The following is a 22,857-nucleotide window of genomic DNA, read 5'->3' as shown; positions in this document are numbered from 1 at the left end:
GCAAGCCTGAGTCAGCTAACCTGGGTCCTGAGACTCGGTGCCATGGTTTTTTTATCATAGGAAAGACATATTCCGAGGCCTTGCCACAAAACCAAGAGATACTAGAATTATCATCCTTGATATTTCTCAGAAAGAAAGCAAATAGAAAAATCCTAAAACCCAATCAAACCTATTAGGCCTCTTTCTGCATCAAGAAGAAAAAGAACATAATGCACTTAAAAAAAAATTCTTTGCAAGTTACATAACTGCTTTAGGTAACTGATCTCTTATCTTCTGGTAATGTACAAAAGCTCCTTTCCTTAAAAACTGATCCTTTATATAACACAACCTTGAGACAGTGGCAGTTAAGCACTGTCCCAATTCCTATAAGCTCCTTGAACATCCTCAAGAAATGACCTTCTTCCCATCCACATCTTGTAGATCTCCAACCTCAGGTGATGGTGTGTGTCTATTACAAAAAATCTTGTAAGGACTGCAAGGGCACAGCCATCCTCCCTTCCCAGCAAAGCTAGTATAATATTCACAATCATCTGTAGCAGCAGTGTGTTCACATCTTCATCATATGGGCTTGGGGTCATCCAGTTCAGCCTACTCTAGGGTGTTACTAACCTCCAATATAAATGAGGACATCTGATTTCTCGCCCTTACGCTGCTCCAAATCTATACTATTCCTGATAGGGGAACATATCTGACTTCCCCACCTCCTATTCAGATGCTAGCACTTAACATTTAAAAGGTTGCAGAACAGTTTTTAAACTAGGAGATGGGGGAAAGCCGACTGCTGCAGAGGAGCATGTGGATCAGACAGAGACTTCTCTTAGAGGAGAGACTATTGATAGAGATTATCTAGGCTTTAGTCAGAAGGAGAGGATGGAAGAGGATAATGTAAGGGCCAGATCAGAGGAGAAACATTCACATAAAAAAGAATTGGACACGTCAGAAAAGGGCAAACAAATGAACAGTGACAAGTTTTTAAAGTTCTTGTACACAAATGCTAGAAGTCTAAATAATAAGATGGGTGAACTAGAGTGCCTTGTGATAAAGCAGGATATTGATATAATAGCCATCATAGAAAACTGGTGGACTGAGGACAATCAGACACTGCAGGAGTTATATCTCATTGCCACAGGCAGTAAGAAGGAACCAAGTGATGACTGGGCCTGCTGTTTTTTATGCCCTATGGTGGGGCACTGAGACCCTAGGCACAGTCCCAACAGATATCGCTGGTCAAAAGAATCTAATCTCACACGTGAGGCATATGCACCCAAATGCAGAATCCATGTGGACGATTACTTGAAGATGATGGAGTTAAGGTTAAGTATATAATAGTAAATAAAGGGTAAAACATTACAGGGATATTGTAATTATCTCAAAAAGAAACATTAGCAATTCAAAGTCAGGCATAAAATGCACAGTTAAGGAACACCAACCTTTACTTCTATCTGAACTAACACTGAGAGGAAAAAAAAGTGATGCATCTTCAATTTAACCTAATATTGGACTACAAACACTAAAATGTACTAATCATAATTGCAACTATATTGCATGGTGTCACTACATGACAGAGTTAAGGCTGTTTGAGCGCCTTAACTGTGCATTTCTATTCCTTAATATGTTTTCATTTCTTTTAAGTTTATTCTTAACGCTGAAGTTCCTGGGTGTGTAAATCGTGGTTTTGGCATAACAGAACAGTTCTCTAATCTTTTTACCCTGGAGCTACAGATATGTAATCAACTGTAACTTCATCACAGCACAATTTATGTCTGGGAATATATTGTAATGTTAAAAATGAAACAGCAGGCTCTATTGTATAAAATATGGTTTTAAATGGCGTTTCCATTCTAGCGCAACCATTTTCTATTGTAAGACAAGTGATATAGTATTGGAGAACATTTCATTTAAAAGTTACTTTGTGTCTTATTCATTTTCTTTGTTATTGTTTTCTAAGAATTCTCTTTTCAAAGCTAGGTCCACCTCAATATACTGACAAGCCTACCAATCATTACCATACTACATGCAGCTACAGATAAAGGCAATAGGTATGTATTAATTAACAAACCTCAATTTATTTTCTAACATATATTGCCAACAGCAATGAAGAGTATGCCTTGAGAATAGTTTGTGAGAACATATTTAATGAGGAACATTTAAAAGACATTATAAGTTACTGAATGCATTGCTCACCTTGACACAATCAATCTTCAGTTAGGTGTTATCAGGTATGGCAACAGGACATACTTTGTCATATGGGCTAATTAACTATATTAATCTATTAAGAATCCTTTTTGTTGATCACTCAATTGATACTAAACCAATGCCTACATTCAACTCTGTTTCTTTACACAGGCCTAAGAAAATGACAAGAAACTATAGACACATATTTATGATTATGTGATATAAAGGAAAGTGGGTTTTTTTTGTGGGGGGTGGAGGAAAAGGGGGGCAAGGGTGATATAGACTGAAGATCTAATCCATCAGTTATGCTGTTTCTGGCAAAGGAAGACCACATGAGACTCCCACTACAGGGAGGTCACTTGTGAGATATAAAACACTCAAATCCTCAGACCAGTCTGTAGGCCTGGACTCAGATATCACCTAATATATCATCAGAGTGCCGAAGCTTTTCATAAACAAACAAATCCCTTGACCTAGCTACCTGGAAATTTCTGTAATGTCTTTAATACTGAACCCGTTTTTATTTGTACAATTAATGGATTAATGAGCCATTTTTTCCAAACCATTAGCTTTATGTATTTAGTCAAAATTAAGTTTGTTCTTTAACAGTCTTTGCCATGCACCTGTTGAATATTACATTAAAAATAAACTAATTTAGAATATGCCTGAACTCAAACATCTTTTATTTAAAATGTTTAATGCCTATACTGTAAAAAAAATTAACACATTATTTTCTCATAGAACATGTGAGACTTATAACTCAGCTTTCAACAGCAAGAATTCTTTTAAATCTCTCATAAGATTTTTATATTATATTTTCAACATATGGAAGTTTTTTCAACTGCTTAAACATAACACAACCTGATTCCTATAAATAAGGAAAAAGAAGAATATGGCTGACTGCATGGTTTTTAAACCACTTGCATTGGTACCTAAAATTTAACATTTTTCTTAAACTTATTAAGTAGAACTTCACTAATTTACACTTACAACTAGACAATTGATCCATTACATAGTTTTGAGTGTTATAGTTTAGTAAAAACAAGAAAAAAAAAAGGATAATTCATTAAAAGAATAACTGCATTCATTTGTCAACTGCAGCTTAGATTTATTTATAGCTTAAGGTATGATAGCAAAGTGTAATAGAGTATTTTGTAAAGATACTAAAATTTAAGAATATGATATCCAGTACACTGCTAAATCTTTGTAAAAGTGCTAAGAGACCACCAAATCTGGTGCAGATTTCAGATGTGGGGTTCAGTAAAGTGCAGATTAAAGATGTTCTACTGAATTCTAAAATGACAGTCACAATCTTCTGTTACTAGAATAATGAAGATTATGCTTGGTGGTGGCAACAGGTAGCTGAAAGGTTTCACTTACATATTCTCCATATGTCTCCTGCGCTGGAGGTGGTGGCAGAGGCCGGTAGCCTGCAGGTAGAGGTACTCCTCTTGCTCGGGGGGCTAGAAGTCCACGAGCACGACTGACTGGACCTCTACTGGGAGGTACTCCCCTGGGAGCTGGTGCCCCTCTTGGTACACCTGCTGGTGGGGGTGGCACTCCTCCACGGCCCCTATGAACAAGAAGATAATTTTATTAAATACCGTATTCGTATTCTTGGTCTTCCTTCTGCAAGGTTTTTCCCAGTAATTTGTCAATTTTGCTTCAGTGATCTCTGCTATAGCTCGCTAAGAACAATGTTTAAAGGTTCTTTACAAAAGAGCGATTTAGAGTTTGGCATTTGTATTTCACATATTGATTCTGTTACGCTTAGTATGACAGTACTACCAAAGGCACAAGTTGCATGTAGGTGATTTTTCACTAATGTCTTGTGAAGGTTTCTGGTGATAGTGTACGTGGAAGCCTCCGAGTGAGATTATAGTAATCAGTCAATTGCACAACAAATTGACCTTCAGATGTGGAAATACCATTCCAAGAAATAAAGGATTATCTTGGAGCTATTATTGGTTACATCATGTCCCTTAGATCCATGCACAGAGAAATCAGACCCATCTCCCTTCAGACCCTGTAAAGACTTAGAATTATAGAATATTAAGGTTGGAAGAGACCTCAGGAAGTCATCTAGTCCAATCCCCTGCTCAAAGCAGGACCAACACCAACTAAATCATCCCAGCCAAGGCTTTGTCAAGCATGGCCATAAAAAACTTTAAGGATGGATATTCCAGCACCTCCCTAGGTAATCCATTCCAGTGCTTCACCACCCCCCTAGTGGACTAATGTTTTCTAATATCCATTTCTCTGCATGGTTCATGGAACATGATGAAAGGAGAGACTAGGTGGGGACAGCAGTTGATTTTCTTCCCTTTCTGGCCCTATGGAAACAACATTAAAACATATAGCCATAGCTGTACACTTGTACTGCGGTGAGAGCTACAGAAACACATTAAACTTGCAAAACACAGCCACTTACTTGATTATCAGTGCTTCAGGCAGGGAGCATATAACATCCCTATTTCAAGAGTTTTATAAGATTGATATATGAAATTCAGGTGGTGTTCAAGGTTCTGGTTTTAACCTATAAAGCCTTTGGGGTAAGAGAAGTGGTTACAATAGAAGATACCCTTGCCCACGTGTGTGCTTTATGGTAGCGGTAAGATGTTTGCTGATGTGTGGAGGAGTACAGCTATGTATTGCTTGGTGGCTTATCTTTTCATTTCCTTGCTTTTGTGCTTTAGTGTCTGGCATGTTTTTACTTGTTCAAGTGGAGTGAATGAGGGTGGGGAGAAGTTACCCAGATCTTTGTCACAGAAGTGTAGCTACTGACACAGAAGCTGCACTTCTGTGGCAAATAAAACCTTCTCCATTGTAGGATAAAATCCAACAGAAAAGTGTAGTTGCTGAAGGTAAAGATGTTATGATGTGCTGGATAAACAATCAATAGGTGTGAAATACAGATAGCAAGTCAATTCTTCAGAATTACTTGGTCTACACACAAAGCTTTAGTCAAACTCCTTTTCTACAGGATTTATATTTGAGGATATGATACAAGAGCAAAAAAAATGAGGAAAAACCTATATAAAAATCTGTATGTTTCTTAAATGTAAAAAAAAAAGATAGCAATTAGCTTACAAACTATTACGTTCTTTGCTTAGTTTGTGTATTAAAACCGATGATGGATGACCTTTGAAATGCTAGCAGAAAGACCTAGACAAACATCTTATTTCTTCCACAGAAAGGGTTTAAAATTTACACTTGGTATGATTCACTCTACTGCCCACATCTTGTAATACATCTACAGTAACATCAACAAAACAATACACTCCATTCTCTACCAGAGAGATAAATATACTATATAATTCATCCAAAAGAAGTAGAGAAGCAAGAGTGACCCTTGCAATTACAACCTGGCTATTAGAGAGAATAGATTCTAGACAAGCCTGACTTGGGCAGAAAGGTTTAGACTCATCTGATATGATATAAAATAAGGAGGGCCAGGCTTGTCTTGTACATAACGTATTGGTGATCTGGGATCTATACACACTTCCTGTGTAACCTTGATTAAACCACAGAACTACGCTGCACCTCGCTTTTCTTATCTGTACAATTGTTTTAATATCGCCTTACATCACTGCTGAACATATTAATGCATGAAAAATTGTGGCACTGGCTGAGAAACTTAGAAGTGCAAAGTTTGATCATAATCAGAGTAGATACATATGAAATAATTCATCAGGGTAGCAAAGGGCAAAACATTTTGAACAATACGATGAGTAACTGGTGTGGCCTGCTGAGTACTTACTGGTCGCAAGCTGCTAGCTGAAGCTCCTACTTTATAGCTGCTTCTACAAGGTTTGCAGTGATGTGTCTGACTACCTGCAGAAGTGGCATTACAGGAGAAAAAGCAAACCTAGCACCTTCCATTAAGGGATGCAAAGAAAGGGAGAAAAGCTTGAGGTCACCAGCAGGGTCAGTGCCAGGAGATATCAGCAGATATAGACCAAGAGCCAGCTGCAGTGCCAGAGCCAGAAGTTTCCTTAATGATGTAGTTCAGGAGAGAGAAGTACTCAGGGGTGCAAGAGACCAGGCAGATACATGCAGGGAAGTGGAGGTGGTGGATGGGGAGAGGAAAGAAAAAAAACCACAACAGGATTCTTTGATGAGAAAGTAAACTATTTTAAGAAGTTTATTAATTGACCAAATTCTACAGTTGTTACAAATGCCTCATCCACCTCACCTTCCTGATCTGGTGGTCTAGAGCAGACCCTCCCACCATGACATCACCCCTATTTTTAACCCTTTTATCTTTACCCAGAGACTCTCAACTGGTCTGTCACTCATCCCCTTGTGGCCCTCATAAGAAGTATATCTATTCTTTATGTATAATGCAACCATTCTTCCCTTTTTCCCCTGCCTGTCCTTTCTGAACTAGCCATACCCCTCTATATCAATACTCTAGTCATGAGACTTATCTCACCAAGTCTCTGCAATGACAATTAAATCATAATTTAGCTTATGTACTAATACATCAAGTTCTTCCTGTTTATTCCCCATACTCCTTGCATTTGTATATAGGCATCTAAAACATTAATCAGATTCTCCCACTCGTTGCCTTCTTGTTCTCCCTTGAACCCTATTGTAATCCCCCTCACCCCGCATCTAACCCTCTGTTAAGATAATTTTTATACCTGTCTGTGGGCTTTTGTCACCCACCCCAACTGAAACTAGTTTAAAGCCCTCCTCGTTACGTTGGCTAGCTGGTGCGGAAAAATGTTCTTCCTCTCCTTGGTGAGATGGGTCCAATCTCTTTCCAGCAGAACTTCTTCCCAGAATGGCATCCCATGGTCAAAGAAGCATGTCAGCATGCCCTTTAGAGGATTCTCTCCATCCTCCCTACCAATTTTCAATGGGGGTTCCACAGGTCTTTGTCTTTGGTCTCCTTCCTCCAACTCTCCCTCCGCACCTTTTTCTTGGGTAATCTCAGGCCACGTCTAGACTACCCGCCGTATCGGCGGGTTAAAATCGATTGCTCGGGGATCGATATATCGCGTCTCATCTAGACGCGATATATCGATCCCTGAGTGCGCTTATATCGATTTCGGAACTCCACCAACCCCAACAGAGTTCCGGAATTGACATGGCGAGACGCGGACATCGATCCCGCGTGGTGAGAACGGGTGAGTAAATCCATTTTAGATATTCGACTTCAGCTACGTTATTCATGTAGCTGAAGTTGCGTATCTAAAATCGATTTTCCCCCGTAGTGTAGACCAGCCCTCATCTGCAAACACAAATTTAACTACCATTGCTATGCTGATGACTCACAGATCTAATTCTCTACTCCAAACCTGTCATCATCTCTAAAAACTAAAACTCTGAAAACACTGTTGACTCATATCCAGTTTCTTGTCCACTGTAATCCCCTCTTTTTCTGCAGAATTGTCGCTTAGCAAGAAAAGGACCTGGAGATTACAGTGGATGAGAAGCTGGACATGAGTCAACAGTGTGCCCTTGCTGCCGAGAAGCCTAACAGCATATCAGGCTGCATTAGTAGGAGCACTGCTAGCAAATCGAGGGAAGTGAATATTCCCCTCTATTCAGCACTGGTGAGGCCACACCTGGAGTATTGCATCCAGTTTTGGGAAGGATGTGGATGTGGATAAGAAAGAATGTGGATAAACTGGAGAGAGTCCAGGAGAGGGCAACGAAAATGATTAGGGGGTTGGGGAATGTGACTTAAGATGAGAGGCTGAGGGAACAGGGCTTATTTAGTCCGTAGAAGAGACGGGTGAGGGGAGATTTGGTAGCAACCTTCAACTACCTGAAGGTGGGTTCCAAAGAGGATGGAGCTAGGCTGTTCTCAGTGGTAGCAGATGACAGAACAAGAGCAATGGTCTCAAGTTGCAGCTGGGAAGGTCTAGGCTGAATATTTGGAAAAACTATTTCACTAGGAGGGTGGTGAAGCACTGGAATGGGTTACCAAGGGAGGTGGTGGAAAAACCTCCTTAGAGATTTTCAAGGCCTGTCTTGACAAAGCCCTTGCTGGAATGATTTAGTTGGGTTGGTCTTGCTTTGAGCAGGGATTGGATTAGATGACCTCCTGTGGTCTCTTCCAACCCTAATCTTCTATGATTCTATGAAAACTAAAATCTTGGCCTGTCTCTCTGTTATCTTCTTGCAGAGGTCTAGCCATCAGTTCAAGTTCAATATGGCGAAAACAGAGCTCTTAATCTTCCCTTTTTTCCCCCCTCTGTTTCCTTTCTTGATCACTGTTGAAACACCACCATTGTGCCTGTCAGTCAGGCCCGTAACCTGAATATCATTTTTGACTCAGACCTCTCTCTAGGTCAGCAAACCTGTGGAACTCTTTTCCTGATGATATTGTGAAGGCCAAGACTATAATAAGGTTCAAAAAAGAACTAGATACATTCATGGAGGATAGTCCCATCAATGGCTGTTGGCCAGGATGGGCAGGGATGGTGTCCCATCTCTACAATGAGTAGTCCTTGTGGCACCTTAAAGAGGGAGGTATAAATACACAGCATATGAAAAGATGTAAGTTGCCTTACCAAGGGGGGGGGGGTGTCAGTGCTAACGAGCCAATTCACTTAAGGTGGAAGTGGGCTATTCTCAACAGTTGACAAGAAGGGATGGAAATCACATTGGTAGCGCTAATGAGGCCAGTGTAAACAAGGTGGACCATTTCAAACAGTTGACAAGAAGGTGTGAGTATCAGAAGGGGGAAAATAGTTTTTGTAGGGACTCATCCATTCCCAGTCTTCATTCAGGCCTAATTTGATGGTGTCTAGTTTGCAAATTAATTACAGATCTGCAGTTTCTGATTGGAGTCTATTTTTGAAGTTTTTGTTGTTGAAGAATTGCCACTTTTAAGTTGGTTATTGAGTGTCCAGGGAGACTGAAGTGTTCTCCAACTGGATATTGAATGTTATAATTCCTGATGTCAGATTTGTGTTCATTTATTCTTTTGCATAAAGACTGTCCAGTTTGCCAATGTACATGGCAGAGGAGCATTGGGAATGGGCAATGGAAGATGGACCGCTCAATGATTACCTGTTCTGTTCATTCCCTCTGGGGCATCTGGCATTGGCCACTGTCAGAAGACAGGATACTGGGCTAGATGGACCTTTGGTCTGATCCAGTATGACCGTTCTTATGTTCTTCACATCTAGACTATGTCTCAATCTTGCAGATGACTTCTGCATAACATCTCTAAGATACGAATTTTCCTATCCAACCACACAGTTTAAATTCTTGTCCAGGCTCTCATCATCTCACATCTTGATTACTTTAACATCCTTTTCTCCAGCTGTGACAAATGTAATCTTGCTCCACTCACATGAATTCAGAATCCTGCTGCAGAGATCATTCTCCTATCCATCTCTTTGATCATGGGCAAACCTCTCTTTGCATCCCTTCATCAGCTCCCTCTTCTTTCTCTCTTTAAACAAACTGCTTGTCTTCACTTTCAAGGCCCTTCAAGGCCTAATCCAACCATATCTATCATGTCTCATTCACTATCAAAACCTTGACTCTTACCTCTGATCAGCCTATGACATAGGTCTCCACTGCCCCCTTATTAATTTTTAAAAAAAGCTGTGTTGTGCTTTCTCTGATTCCACCTCACACCTTTGGGAAGAACTCCTAGTCCAGTGACTCTCAACCTTTCTAGACTACTGAACCCCTTTCAGGCGTCTGATTTGTCTTGTGTACCCCCAAATTTCACCTCACTTAAAAAGGACTTGCTTACAAAATCAGACATAAAAATACAAAACTGTCACAGAACACTATTACTGAAAAATTGCTTACTTTCTCATTTTTACCTTATAATTGTAAAATAAATCAATTGGAATATAAATATTTCACTTACATTTCAGTGTATTGTATATAGAGCAGTATAAACAAATCATTGTCTATATGAAATTTTAGTTTGTATTGACTTTGCTAGTGCTTTTTATGTAGCCTGTTGTAAAACTAGGCAAATATCTAGATGAGTTGATGTACTCCTTGGAAGACCTCTGTGTACCCCAGGGGTTCACATACCCCTGGTTGAGAATCACTGTCCTAGTAAACACCTGCAGAGATACCTCATTATCCTCTTTCAAATTCTCTTTTGCCATAAGGCCTACAAAAATGTGTATAACTGTTAAACTGCTTATCATACGGACCAATACTGTCTCATGGTTCTACTGTATTCCCATTTATCTGTCTATACCCACCTGTTGTTGCTTGTCTTAGATTGTAAACTCTTCAGGGTAGGAACCATCATTTTTGTTCTGTGCTTGTACAGCACTTAGCACAATGGGGTCCTGGTCAATGACCCCACTATTATTTGTCTAGTAATCCAACAAATAATAATATTTGTATAATCCTCATCATTCTAGTACCTGAGCACTTCATAATCATTAATGGATTTCTATCTTCACAATATCCCACTGGAAGAAGAGAAGTCCTTTTCCCTAAGTGACTTGCCCAAAGTCACACAAAGCTTGCATTAGGTGTCAGGGGGGAAACCCAGAATTGAGTCTCAGCACAGCACCCCGTCAATTAAACCATCCTTCTTATTGAATGAAATTATAGAAGCTACCTCTACGAAGGATTTGAAAAATGTACTCAATACATGGTAACTTGTAAGCTAGAGCTGCTTCCCCAGTTCACTGCAGACAATCCTTACCCCTCCTGATTCTGGGGTCTGGTTCAATGACAACAAAACTACGGACTCCCTAGAAAGTAGCACTCATGGAATATCTGGTTTAAGCAAACCTCGAACAGAAAAAAAATCATACACTTACACAGAACAACCCTGATGTTCAAGCCTTCTCCTCAGGCATGGTTAACCACTGAGTTTCAGATTCTCCATAAGCACCTACAACAGGTCTGGTTCTTCCCTCTACTGGCGTGTTCCCTGTAGAAAGGCCCACAAGCAGCTACTACTCCCTTCATGCCAGAGCAAAGCTGAACCCTGAACCTCACTTAAAAGGGCCAGCATGCCTTATGACATATCTAAAATGAAATACATCTGTTTCACCTCTTCCCTGGTATACCAAGTCTCTTGCAATTAAACAGAGAAACAGCTATGTAATTTTTAATATGAACTGTATTTTATTTGTATGTTTTTTTAAAATTTATCAAATAGCAGTTGATTGACAATGTAATTAATACTAGATCTGACTGAACAACAGAGATAAATATCTGGTAAATGTATTCAGTGCATTTCAAAAGTTGTAGAACATAATTGCCAAATAGTATCTAACTATGAATTAAATAACTCAGACATTATTCAAATACATTACATTTACATTCTTGCCAAATATTATTTGACAAGCCCTATTATATTGCTTTTGTTATACCTTTCCTTTCTTCTTAGCTTCACCTTCAGTCTGCACATGCTCATAGCAATTCATGGACCTACACACTAGGGCTATGAATTTTACCAGATACTTAACAGCCAAGACCAATTCTAGGCATGGGCAAGCAAAGCAGTCACCCTGGGTGCCTTCTTCCAAGTGGCACTGTATTGCTCAGCTGTTTTTCTTTTGTTTTCTGGGGTTGGTGCCATACTGATTAGCCAGCTTCCCCGCTCCCCTAAGCCATTCAGTGGAGGGAACACAAGGTCAACATGAAAACACCTTCTGTCCTGGCTTGCAAAATGGCTAGGGTTATTTCTGAGGAGAACAAAACCTAACAGTCACAGACTTATATGAATGTTGAGAGAACCCTCACAGTCCACCGGCAATGCAATTGCTAGAACAGGGAGCATGCTGTATTTGCTATGAAGGTGCTGTCCCTGGACTGCTCATGAGCACATTCTTTTATACCATCCTCCAGGAATTTGATAAACTTGAAGAAGTCCACTAGAGTCTTTTGGCTAAGAAGCAGCATTCCATCTTTTGCTCGTCTAGAACTTCCCAGCGGCGGCAAGGGAAGTTCTCCATTATTGGGATCTCCATTATTCTACTTCTTCCATTTTTGAGCAGTGAATCACCTCCTTTAGCATAGGTACAGCCTGTCTCCTCAGTTTGCTCAGCTAGTTCTGCAGGCTCCACTCCCTCCCTACTCCCATTGTCATGCTTTACAACCCCTGGAAGCACACAAAGGGTAAGATCCCTGCTGCCTCTTGAATTCAAGGACTATGTGATTGTTGCCAAAAGTTTTCAATAAAAAGTTACATTTTAAAACTATAATGTTGAATGTCCATTAAGAATATTAGAAGCTAATAAACTGAATATTTGTCTGTTTTTTTTAAATAAAAATAGAAATTATGTTATATTGGTAATCTCATTTGCAAATAGCCATAAAATAATGTCAGGAAGGTAAATTAACCACGTTAGAATAAGGTACATTTTATTTGGAATTAGTATGCAAATACCAGTAATGAGTCTCTGGAAATACATACTTAATTTCAACAACTGCAATTATCATCAATAACTATTTATTTGTTCTCCAACTGAAGCTGATAGTTGATCAACTGTCAAGTGTATGAATTACAGTAGAAAAAACGTAAATTAAAGAGGGCCTTTCTCATAAATAAAATTAGAACACTCTACCAGAAATACAAGATGTTTTCTACATATTTGTTATGTACTCTAATGCTGAGGATAGTTGCCTGAATTTATTTAAATACATCTCCTATTAACTAAAGAGACAAGAAAAACCTAAAAAGTAGGGCTGTCGATTAAAAGCAGTTAACTCACACGATTAACTCAAAAAAAGCAATCGAGATTAAAAAATAATAGCTATTATTCACAGTTTTAATTGCACTGTGCTACAGAATACCAATTGAAATTTAAAAAATATTTTGGATTTTTTTTTTTTTTTACATTTTCAAGTATATTGGTTTCTGTTACAACACAGAATACAAAGTGTATAGTGCTCACTTGATCATTTTTACAGTGTAAATATTTATAACAAAAAATATAAAAAGAAATAGTATTTTTCAGTTCACCTCATACAAGTACCATAGCGCAATCTCTTTATCGTAAAAGTGCAGCTTACAAATGTAATTATTTTTGTTACATAACTGCACTCAAAAAAACCAAAATATAAAACTTTAGAGTCTACAAACCCACTTAAGTCCTTCTTCTTGTTCAGCCAATCGCTAAGATAAACAAGTTTGTTAACATTTACAGGAGATAATGTTGCCCGCTTCTTATTTACAATGTCACCAGAAAGTGAGAAAAGGCGTTTGCATGGCACTTGTGTAGTCGGCGTTGCAAGGTATTCATATGCCATATATGCTAAACATTCGTATACCCCTTCATGCTTCGGCCACCATTTCTGAGGTGCTTCCATGCTGACGATGCTAGTTAAAAAATTGTGTAAATTAAATTTTTGACTGTACTCCTTGGGGGAGAATGGTATGTTTCCTGCTCTGTTTTACCCACGTTCTGCCAGGTATATCGTGTTATAGCTGTCTGGGATGATGATCCAGCACATGTTGCTCGTTTTAAGAACACTTTCTCTGCAGAGTTGACAAAATGCACAGAAGGTACCAATGTGAGATTTCTAAAGACAGCGACAGCACTCGACCCAAGGTTTAAGACTCTGAAGTGCCTTCCAAAATCTGAGAGGGATGAGAGGGTGTGGAGTATACTTTCAGAAGTCTAAAAAGAGCAATGCTCTGATGTGGAAACTACAGAACCCTAACCACCAAAAAAGAAAATGACCCTTCTGCTGGTAGGCTCTAAAGTTTTACATTGTTTTATTTTTGAATGCATAATTTTACATGTGTAAGTTCAACTTTCATGGTAAAGTGATTGCATTACAGTACTTGTGTAAGGTGAATTGAAAATATTTCTTTTGTTTTTTACAGTGCAAACAACTGTAATAAAAATAAATATAAAGTGAGCACCGTACATTTAGTACATTTAGTATTTGGTGTTGTAATTGAAATCTATATATTTGAAAATACAGAAAACATCCAAAATATTTAAACAATAGTATTCTATTATCGTTTAACAACATGATTAATCACTATTAATTTATTTAATTGCTTGACAGTCCTACCAAAAAGGCATTTCAGATTTCACCACAGTACATTTGTCACTGGAATAAAAATTACACAACATTAGTATTACATGTCTGTATTACACCTGAAAGAACTGTTAATGCTGAAATGTCATCTTTAGCTTTTGTACCCAACTAGAAGGAATAGTATTATATAAAGACTTATTTTTATACTTATTGCTTCCTCTCCCCCACTGTTTGTATGAAGAATATTTCTAACACTTTGAAAGACATTCTGAGTAAATATAGTCTCTCTTAGCACCATGTATACTGTTTACTAGGGTTAGAGATGAAATAAAATTAGGTCCATCCCAGTCTACGTTTCATCAGCTGAAAAGAGTATCTTCATTGCCATGGAGCAGTAAAAAAGGGGAAAGGTGCACTTTTCTTTTGTTCCCATTCTTCTCAGCTTCTTTATGCACTAGAGGATAAACTGATTTGTCTGAAGTATTTGCTTCTCACAAATGAGATTTTTCCGTGCATTTAAGATTACCTTCATCTTTTTCTCCTGTTTTATTTAGTCTTCTGGAGGAATTTAGCCCATTTCTAATTGGGGCAGATAGCTTTGGGAACTTGTAGTGGGGCAGACTGCTCCACTCCCTGGGAGGATGGGCTGTGGCAGGCCAGGGAGCCTGCACAGCCCGGGAGCCAATCAGAAAAGGGGTTATGGGGAGCCAATCAGGGCCAGGCTCACCCATATATAAAGGCTGCCCAGAGCAGGAGCGGTCAGTCTGTCCTAGGCCTTTGACAGGGGAAGGTCAGTCTCCAAGGGGAAGACTAGCACCGTGGACAGTGCAGTGCTGGGCAGACTCAGGGAGGCTAGAAGGCTCTAGCCCATAGCCGCCAGGCTGCAGGCCCTGAAGGGAAGGGCCTAGTGGGTGCAAGGGGCCATAGGGGAAACCGCCCAGGGAAACAGACAGAGGAAGGGAAAGAAAGAGGACAGCGAGGCTGACGCCAGAGGGTCCCTGGGCTGGGATCCAGAGTAGAGGGCAGACCTGGGTCCCCCCCTTCCTCCTTGCAGTACACCCAGCCATTAGCCATAGGGAGCGGACATTATAGACTACACCCGATCCCTGACAAGAGGGATTAGACTTTGGGGTGTGTGGTTGCATATGGTGGCTGGAATGTCGGACTGCTGATCATCGACCCCTGGAAGGGGGTCCAGATGGACTAAGGGACACTGCCGGAGGGCAGTGGCCTCGAAGAGGACACCGCCGAGCAGGGAGCAACGCATGTCCAGCGACAGCAGCGGAAAACAGAGGGCAGAACAATGGACGGGACACTGCCAGGAGGGGGTGCTCCACTGGAATCGAGCTAATTCCCGAAATCACCAGCAGGAGGTGCCGTGGGTGGTGAGACCTAACCCGTTTACAGAACTACTCTGATTTTTCTTGAAACACTTTATTTGATAGGATCAATTCCTGATATGTATTGCCTTTCCTTTTTCAAATCTGCACTGGCTCTTTTTAGAATAATACCTTATTCTCAGCAAGAATCTGCCGCTAGGAACATATAACCTGGATAAAGAATATTCTACCCATACAATGAGAGAAATAAATTAATAGATTCAATCTAAACATCTCCTTCTGTTTCAACTGGATACAATAGATGCAAACTGTCTACTTAGGAGGGAAAGTCCAAATTTTTACAATTTACTTCTTCTGTACCACAAAAATCCATTTATTCCAATGAATTAAAAGTGTACCCTATTTTTCCCCCTTCAAATATCCCTATTAATAGTTCTCAATTGTAGACATCTGTTACTATGTACTATTTACTTCCAGGCCTAAACTGTTGTGCATTACTGAACCGCACGGTTAAACCATTATAGATTAAATTTATAACTGAGATCTCAGAACAGCATCTCCTGATATCACAAGATGCTATTTTCATGAGAAATAATAGCAAAGATGCACTAACTTTTAATATAACCATTGAAATCCCATTATGGGAATAAAATATGGACAGCCATTGTTAAACTATTACCAGCTGCCACGGCATTATTACAAACAGCTTTAAGCCAGAAGTTTTGTCAATGTGTTCTATTTAATACTATGAATTATATTCATAATAGTAAAACCTTGCTTAATTAATTCAAAGAGGCATATTCGCTCCCAGAGCACTAAGAGGGATAAATCCTTCCCTGCGTAATTTCTAACGCATGTCAGTTCAAATGAGTCTAAGATTATCTGGCACCCAGGGGCTCTTCCAATAGTTCCTTATTTAATTAATGCCCATAGTTCAAAACATCCAATCCTACCAAGCCATTCTACCTTGGCCACACTCTGGAATTGCTGCCACTTTTGCAGTTTCTAGCTGAAAATCAGTATGTCTTACATGTTCAAGTTACAAGGGTGTTCACGCCTGATACATGGAAATGGTAAATTCTCCATGTCTTGACATCTTTACATTAAGAATAAATGCCTTTCTGGAAAAAGATATGCTTTAGTCAAATAAAATATTGAGCTCAATACAGGGGTAACTGGGTGAAATGTAATGGCCTGGGATTTACAGAAGGTCAGACTACATGATCTAATGGTCTATTCTTATATCATACTCTGTGATTTATATGTAGAGTCCTCCCACAGCCCCAGATATCTCTAATTTATCATCTTCAAGAAGCACAGCACATTCTTCAGATGTCATTTTCAACTGCGCTCTCGGGTTTCAAAAAGAAACACAGCCACCTTACTGTTAGTAGCCAAAACTTCTGGGGCCACAACCTACCAGAAGCCCGCTGAAGAAAAGATGGTTACTCACCTTTGTAACTGTTGCTCTTCGAGATATGTTGCTCATATCTATTCCAATTAGGTGTGCGCATGCCGCGTGCACGTTCGTCGGATGATTTTTATCCTAGCAACACTCGGTGGGTCGGCTGGGTCGCCCCATGGAGTGGCGCCATTATAGCGCCGGATATATACCCTGGCCGACCCAACGGCCCTTCAGTTCCTTCTTGCCGGTTACTCTGACAGAGGGGAAGGAGGGCGGGTTTGGAATGGATATGAGCAACACATCTCGAGGAACAATAGTTACAAAGGTGAGTAACCGTCTTTTCTGCTTTGAGTGCTTGCTCATATCGATTCCAATTAAGTGATTCCCAAGCCTTACCTAGGTTGTGAGGTCGAAGTGAGTTGTTGCAGAATGCAAAACTGCTGAGCCAAATGCTGCATCATCTCTGGACTGCTGAACCAATGCGTAATGTGAGGCAAAGGTGTGAATCGATGACCAGGTAGTTGCCCAACATATTTCCTGGACAGGAACATGGGCCAGGAAGGCGGCAGATGAAGCTTGAGCCAGAGTAGAATGGATGGTGAGGTGGCTAGCTGGAACGTGAGCCAAATCATAGCATGTACGGATGCAGGATGTTACCCAAGATGAAATTCGTTGGGATGAGACCAGCAGGCCTTTCATCCGGTCTGCCACAGTGTCATGGTACAATCCCCACTCTGAACCTTAGCATGCAAGAGATGGGGTACCAGCATGAATTCCTCTAAGCTTAATTACCAGCTTAGAACCTGTAGCGCTGCCACCAACCAGGAATTCCAGTGCCTGGTACTGGTACCTCTGGTCCCCCAACTTCCCGGGGAACCCCACACAGATTCCTCTGGTTCTTACACACAAAGAAGTAACCCTTTCCCCACTGTTGCCTCTTTCCCAGGCTTCCCTCCCTGGGTTACCCTGGGTCATGTTGATCAGGGGATCCTGACTCTTAAGAGAGAAATTTCACCTCCTTCCCCTCTCTTTCCCTCCCAGGACTCTTCTGAGAGTAGAAGTAATCTACACAGAGGATAGCTCTTTTTCCCCTTCCCTCCTTTTCCCACCATTCCCTTGGGATCCCAGAAACCCTCCCTGGGTCTCCACACCAGATAAACAATCAGGTTTCTTTAACAAAACTTTATTTAAGAGAGAAAACATATTTTTGTAATTATAAGGATGGTTGTACAGGGTTTTTTTGCTATAGGCACTGGGCATCTTTCCCAGGGCTAAGTTAGTAACAAATAATCTTTTCAGCAAAAAACAAATTTGACTTCCTTTCCAGCAATGCACATTTTGCAAAATAAAAAAACATGCCTAACTCGTTTTCTCTATCTAGTATCACTGTTTGACTTATTAAGGGCTTGTATCAGGGAATTGGAGAACTGGTTGCACGGTTTCTGTCCTTTGAGCCCAGAGTGACAAACCACAATACGGCAACAACACAACTTTTCCCCTAAGATTTGAAATATTCTGTTCTGTGATTGGTCCTTTCTGTCAGGTATAAACACCAGGCTTATGTTGATTACCCCTACAGTAAAAGGAGATTAAAAGTATTCTGTTCTATTAACTCCAGTACTCTGTTTATGACACAGAGATACAAAGAAGCTGAAGTGACTTCGAGGGTTTTGTTTCTCGACTATAAAGGAACGTCTGGTTGGTGCAGGCTTTGTCGAGGATTGGTCGCTTTCGGGAAAAAAGACTAGGAGGAAGATGTCTTGTTGATATGAAAAGTGGCACCACCTTAGGCGAAAGAGGGGCTGGGTGCAGTTGTACCTTGTCTTATGGATACCGTTACGGGAGGTCCGCTGTCAGCCGAAGCTTCAGATACTATCTTGCTGAGTATAGGCGACGGCAGGCTGTTCTTCCAAGAAATACGTGCGAACAGGTTGGCCGCTGTTTCGAAAACACCTTAAGCTTGGCTGGCCCAGTTGGATTTCCCAGGTAGGGGTTCGGGTGTTCTGACTGAGGTACAATGTCTCAATCCCTTGAGACCTTGAAACTTGGTATAGAGAAGATTGATTGGGGCCATCCCCTGGTGGAAGGCGGGAGATGGCTTGCCGATGCACGTTATGGAAGAGACGCTGCCGTTCTCTTCAGGACAGAGGTAGGTCCAAGAACGTAGGCAACGGACATCTGGCCTGGGGATGATTTCCTGAGCGCACAGGGGAAAGTTTCCACTTGGCCAGATATTTCATTCCTAGTGGAAGGTTCCTACTGCCCATGCAGACTCTGTTGGACTGATACAGAGCAACGCAATGGGACTGGCTCACCCGCAGCACCATGCTGTGAGTAACGAGACTGCAGGTCTGGATTGGTTGAAGCCTGCTGAAGTCCCTGTTGTTTATGGAATCCGGCCAGAGTGGCAGGCATCGGGTCGCCATGAGGAGTCGAAACATGTGTGTACCAAGTGCTGGCCTCGGCCACGCTGGAGGAATCAGAATTTCGTGGGTGTGTTCCTGCGGGCTTGATTAAAGACTATTGTGGACGAGCGGAACCAGTTGGGAGGATAGAGTTAGGTTCTTCCAGGGGACAGAAACTGCATCTGGAGGGAGGGCCGGACATCCCTGAAGGAGCAGAACACCTGGCATTTTCTGTTTCTTCTTAGGGAGGCAAGGTTAGGGAAAACCCCCACTTCCAGAAATCGAATGGATTGATTGTTCCAGAGATCGACCACTCGTGAGACAGGAAGGATTTGCTGGGTATCCACCAGAGTTGTTTGAACTGTGAGGGAAAGGGCTACTTTGAATTCGAGTCCAGGCTACGCAAGTCCACGAGGTGGACGAGCTTCTGACACAAGAGGCAGGAGTGCTCACACCCTGCTTCTTTTTTTAACATTGGCTGATTGTGTGTTCAATGACACTGAGTTACACACGGGCCCTTGGAGATGGTTCTCGAACTCCTGGCATGCAGAGGGACCATTCTTCAGTTTCTGCACATTATGTGCAAGGGCCAGCTCGAGGCGACCAGAGCCTTGAATGCGCATAGGCCCTTCGAGGTGGGCCACCCCATACCAGAGATGCGCGTCCATGTTAGGGGATCTAGGGTTGCGGTGCGGTGGGAATGGCATCCTGGCACAGATAGATTGGGGTTTTGCCACCAGGTCTTAGGGAGCCAAACCTTCCAGGAATAGTTGAGCACCGGTCCCAGCGGCTGCATCTCAGTGTTGGTATTATGGAGTAAGCCAGGTTTGAAAGGATGAGCGTTAGGCCTCGCGTGCTTGGGTACGAAGGTGCAGAGGCTATGTGCGGGTCGTACTGAAGGGTGAATTGTCGGCTGGAAGGAGTTACTGTGAAGGTCCCTCAAGGATCGGTTTGGGACCGAATCTTATTTAACCTTTTGTTTACTGACCTTGGCACAGAGGGGAATGTCGTTAATAAAGTTTTTCTGCGGGATGACCAAGGCTGGGAGTATGCTCACGAGAAGACGGGGGGGATACTATTCAGGAGAGAAATTTCTGGAACCCTTTGTAACTGGAAAGTCATATTAATAGGATGAATTATATGCTGAAAAGTGCAAGTCATGCACTTAGGATTATAATAAGATTTAGATACGTTTTGGGGAGCCGATCAAGTTGATGACGGAGAGGAAAAGGACCTTGGGTATGGGTGGCAGGGATTGTTGAAGCCTGACCAATTGTATTATGGTGTTTAAAAGAAAGCGTGTTAGGATGATTTCAGGCGAGGTATTTCAGCAAGGGAAGGAGGTGTTAGTTTGTCGTATATACGGCGCTTGGTGAGACCCCCACTGGATTTGTGGAGTTCTGGTTTCCCTGTTTAAGAAGGGATGATTCAAACTGGAAGGTTTCAGAGGAGGAGGTGCTACTAGGATGATCGAGGAATGGAAAAATCATGCTTATGAAGGAGACTCAAAGAGTTGGTTTGTTTACCTGGCCAAAAGAAGCTGCCGGGGTATGCTTGCTCTATTAATTACAGGGATTAACGTTAGGGGAGGGGAATTATTTAAAGTTTGTATAATGTACACGGGACAAATGGTACAAATGGATATTAGGAAGTTTCGCACTTGAAATTAGCGAAGGTTTCTAACAATTAGGGGCAGTGAAAGTTTCCTGGACAGCCTTCCGAGAGTTAGTTGGGACCAAAGGGACTTATCTGGCTTTAGTTAAGTGTAAGAGTATAGGAGGATTATGATGAATAGTTTAATTGGCAATTGGATCTTGATATTCGGCAGAAGATAGTCTGCTTCAATGGTCTTGGAGGGGGATGTTGGATGGGATGGGATGGGTTACTTGCAGAATTCTTCTTGGGTGCTAGCTGCGGTGAGTCTTGCCCATATGTCAGGGTTTAGCTGATCGCCTGGGGTCGGAAGGATCCTCCAGGGGCGGGATTGGCGAAGGCCCTGGGAGGTTTTCCTTCTCATTAGCGTTGGGCAATGGTCGGTTGCTTGGTGGATTCTCTGCAGCTTGAGGTTCCTTCAAGTCACTTTGGATTCTTCTCGAGCAGTTTTTGACATTTTACCTCATCGGTTTCTAAACAACTCACTAATGTCTCGTAAGGTTTAGCCACCAGGTTAGGGAGCCCAGAACCTTCCGGAAATAGTGAGAGGCACCGAGTCCAGGCTGTCTCTACGTGGTTGGTATATTGAAGCAAGCCAACGGTCTGAAAGGGACGGAGGCGTAGCCTCGCATGCTTTGGTCATGAAGGTGCAAGAGGCCATGTGACCTACTACGCTTGAGGCAGGTGTGGCACCGACGTTGTTGGGGAAGGTTTGAAAGACCTCGAATAATTGAAGCCATTGCTTGAAAACACGACTGCCAGGCGTCTGGCCAGATTGGAGTCCAGAAACCGCTTCCTATGAAGTCTATTCTCTGCGTGGGTCTCATGAGTAGACTTCTCTGTGTTGATCATTCAGGCCTAGGCTCCTGAGAGGCCTTTGACAACGCGCAGGTTATGCGACACTTGTAACTGGGAAGTCCCTCGAAAGTGATCCAATCGTCGAGTTACTGGTAGACGTGTACCCAAACGATGCTGGAAGGAGGGCGGTCGCACTACAGCCATTGCATTTTGTGAACCCACGCGGAGCTGCAGAAGAAAAGCCAAACGGAAGTACAGTGAACTGAAAGTGTTGATGGTTCAGCCACAAAAACCGTGAGGTACCGTCGTGTGGTGGTGATAAATTGTGAATGTGGAAATACGCATCCTTCATATCAAGGGCAGCATACCAAATCTCCGGATCCAGGATGGGATAATGATCCCCAGGCCTTACCATGCAGAACTTCAGCTTTAATCATGATTTTGTTTGAGTTCTCGCAGGTCTAGGATCGGTCGTAGACCTCCCTTTGCCTTGGCGGATTAGGAAATAAGCAGGAATAAAACTTCCTTGCCCCTCAGTGTCTTTTGGCACTATCTGTCTATGGCTTCCCATGGCTAGGAGCGAGGTGGACCTCTTGTAAGAGGAATGCTCGTGAGAGGGGTCCCTGAAGAGGGACGGGGAGGGAGGGGTGGCGAAGGCGGGGTTGAAAAACAACTGGACAGAAGTATCCCACTAGTCCCACCGTGTGCAGAACCCACGATCTGAAGTTAGCTGGGACCAGACAGGGAGGAATTGATTGAGAGGCGTCTTGAAAAAGGGAGAAGGATCCAGTAGAGCAACTGGTGGGCCGCCCTCGGGTGTCCCATCAAAAGTTCTGCTTGGAGCCCCAGCTGTGGTTTAGAACGGCGCCTGATTTTGACCTCCTTGAGGCCCAAGGACTGTCACTCGACGATTCCCTCTACCACGCTTCTGCTAAGGTCCTGACGTGGCCTAGGGCAGGGGGTTAGGGCAGTGTGGCTGGGCCAGAAGGTCCTGCGTTGGGTCCACTGGCCGTGGTGTATACCCAGCAAACGCGTCATTATAAACCGATTGTCCTTCAGACTTTGCAGTCTGGGGTCAGTTTTATCTGAGAACAGCCCTGCGCCTTCAAAGGGCAATCCTGACTACTTTGTT

At 42.0% G+C, this 22,857-nt stretch overlaps 1 protein-coding gene across 2 annotated transcripts in view; it reads right to left on the bottom strand.

Moving 5' to 3' along the window:
- Positions 1-22,857, bottom strand: part of KHDRBS3 (KH RNA binding domain containing, signal transduction associated 3) — a 210,730-nt gene that overhangs the window by 59,650 nt on the left and 128,223 nt on the right. For both annotated transcript variants that reach the window (XR_012655399.1, XM_075063268.1), the window contains exon 6: positions 3,556-3,748. Coding sequence is in view for 1 of the 2 variants with exons in the window: in XM_075063268.1 (XP_074919369.1) it covers positions 3,556-3,748 (193 nt within the window). In the remaining variant the exon portion in view is untranslated. The remainder of the gene's footprint in view (positions 1-3,555; positions 3,749-22,857) is intronic.

This window comes from Chelonoidis abingdonii, chromosome 2, assembly GCF_003597395.2.
Source record: "Chelonoidis abingdonii isolate Lonesome George chromosome 2, CheloAbing_2.0, whole genome shotgun sequence".
Lineage (NCBI taxonomy): Eukaryota > Metazoa > Chordata > Testudines > Testudinidae > Chelonoidis > Chelonoidis abingdonii.
The sequence above is the reverse complement of the archived record's forward strand: the minus strand, read 5'-3'. Positions and strand labels throughout refer to the sequence as shown.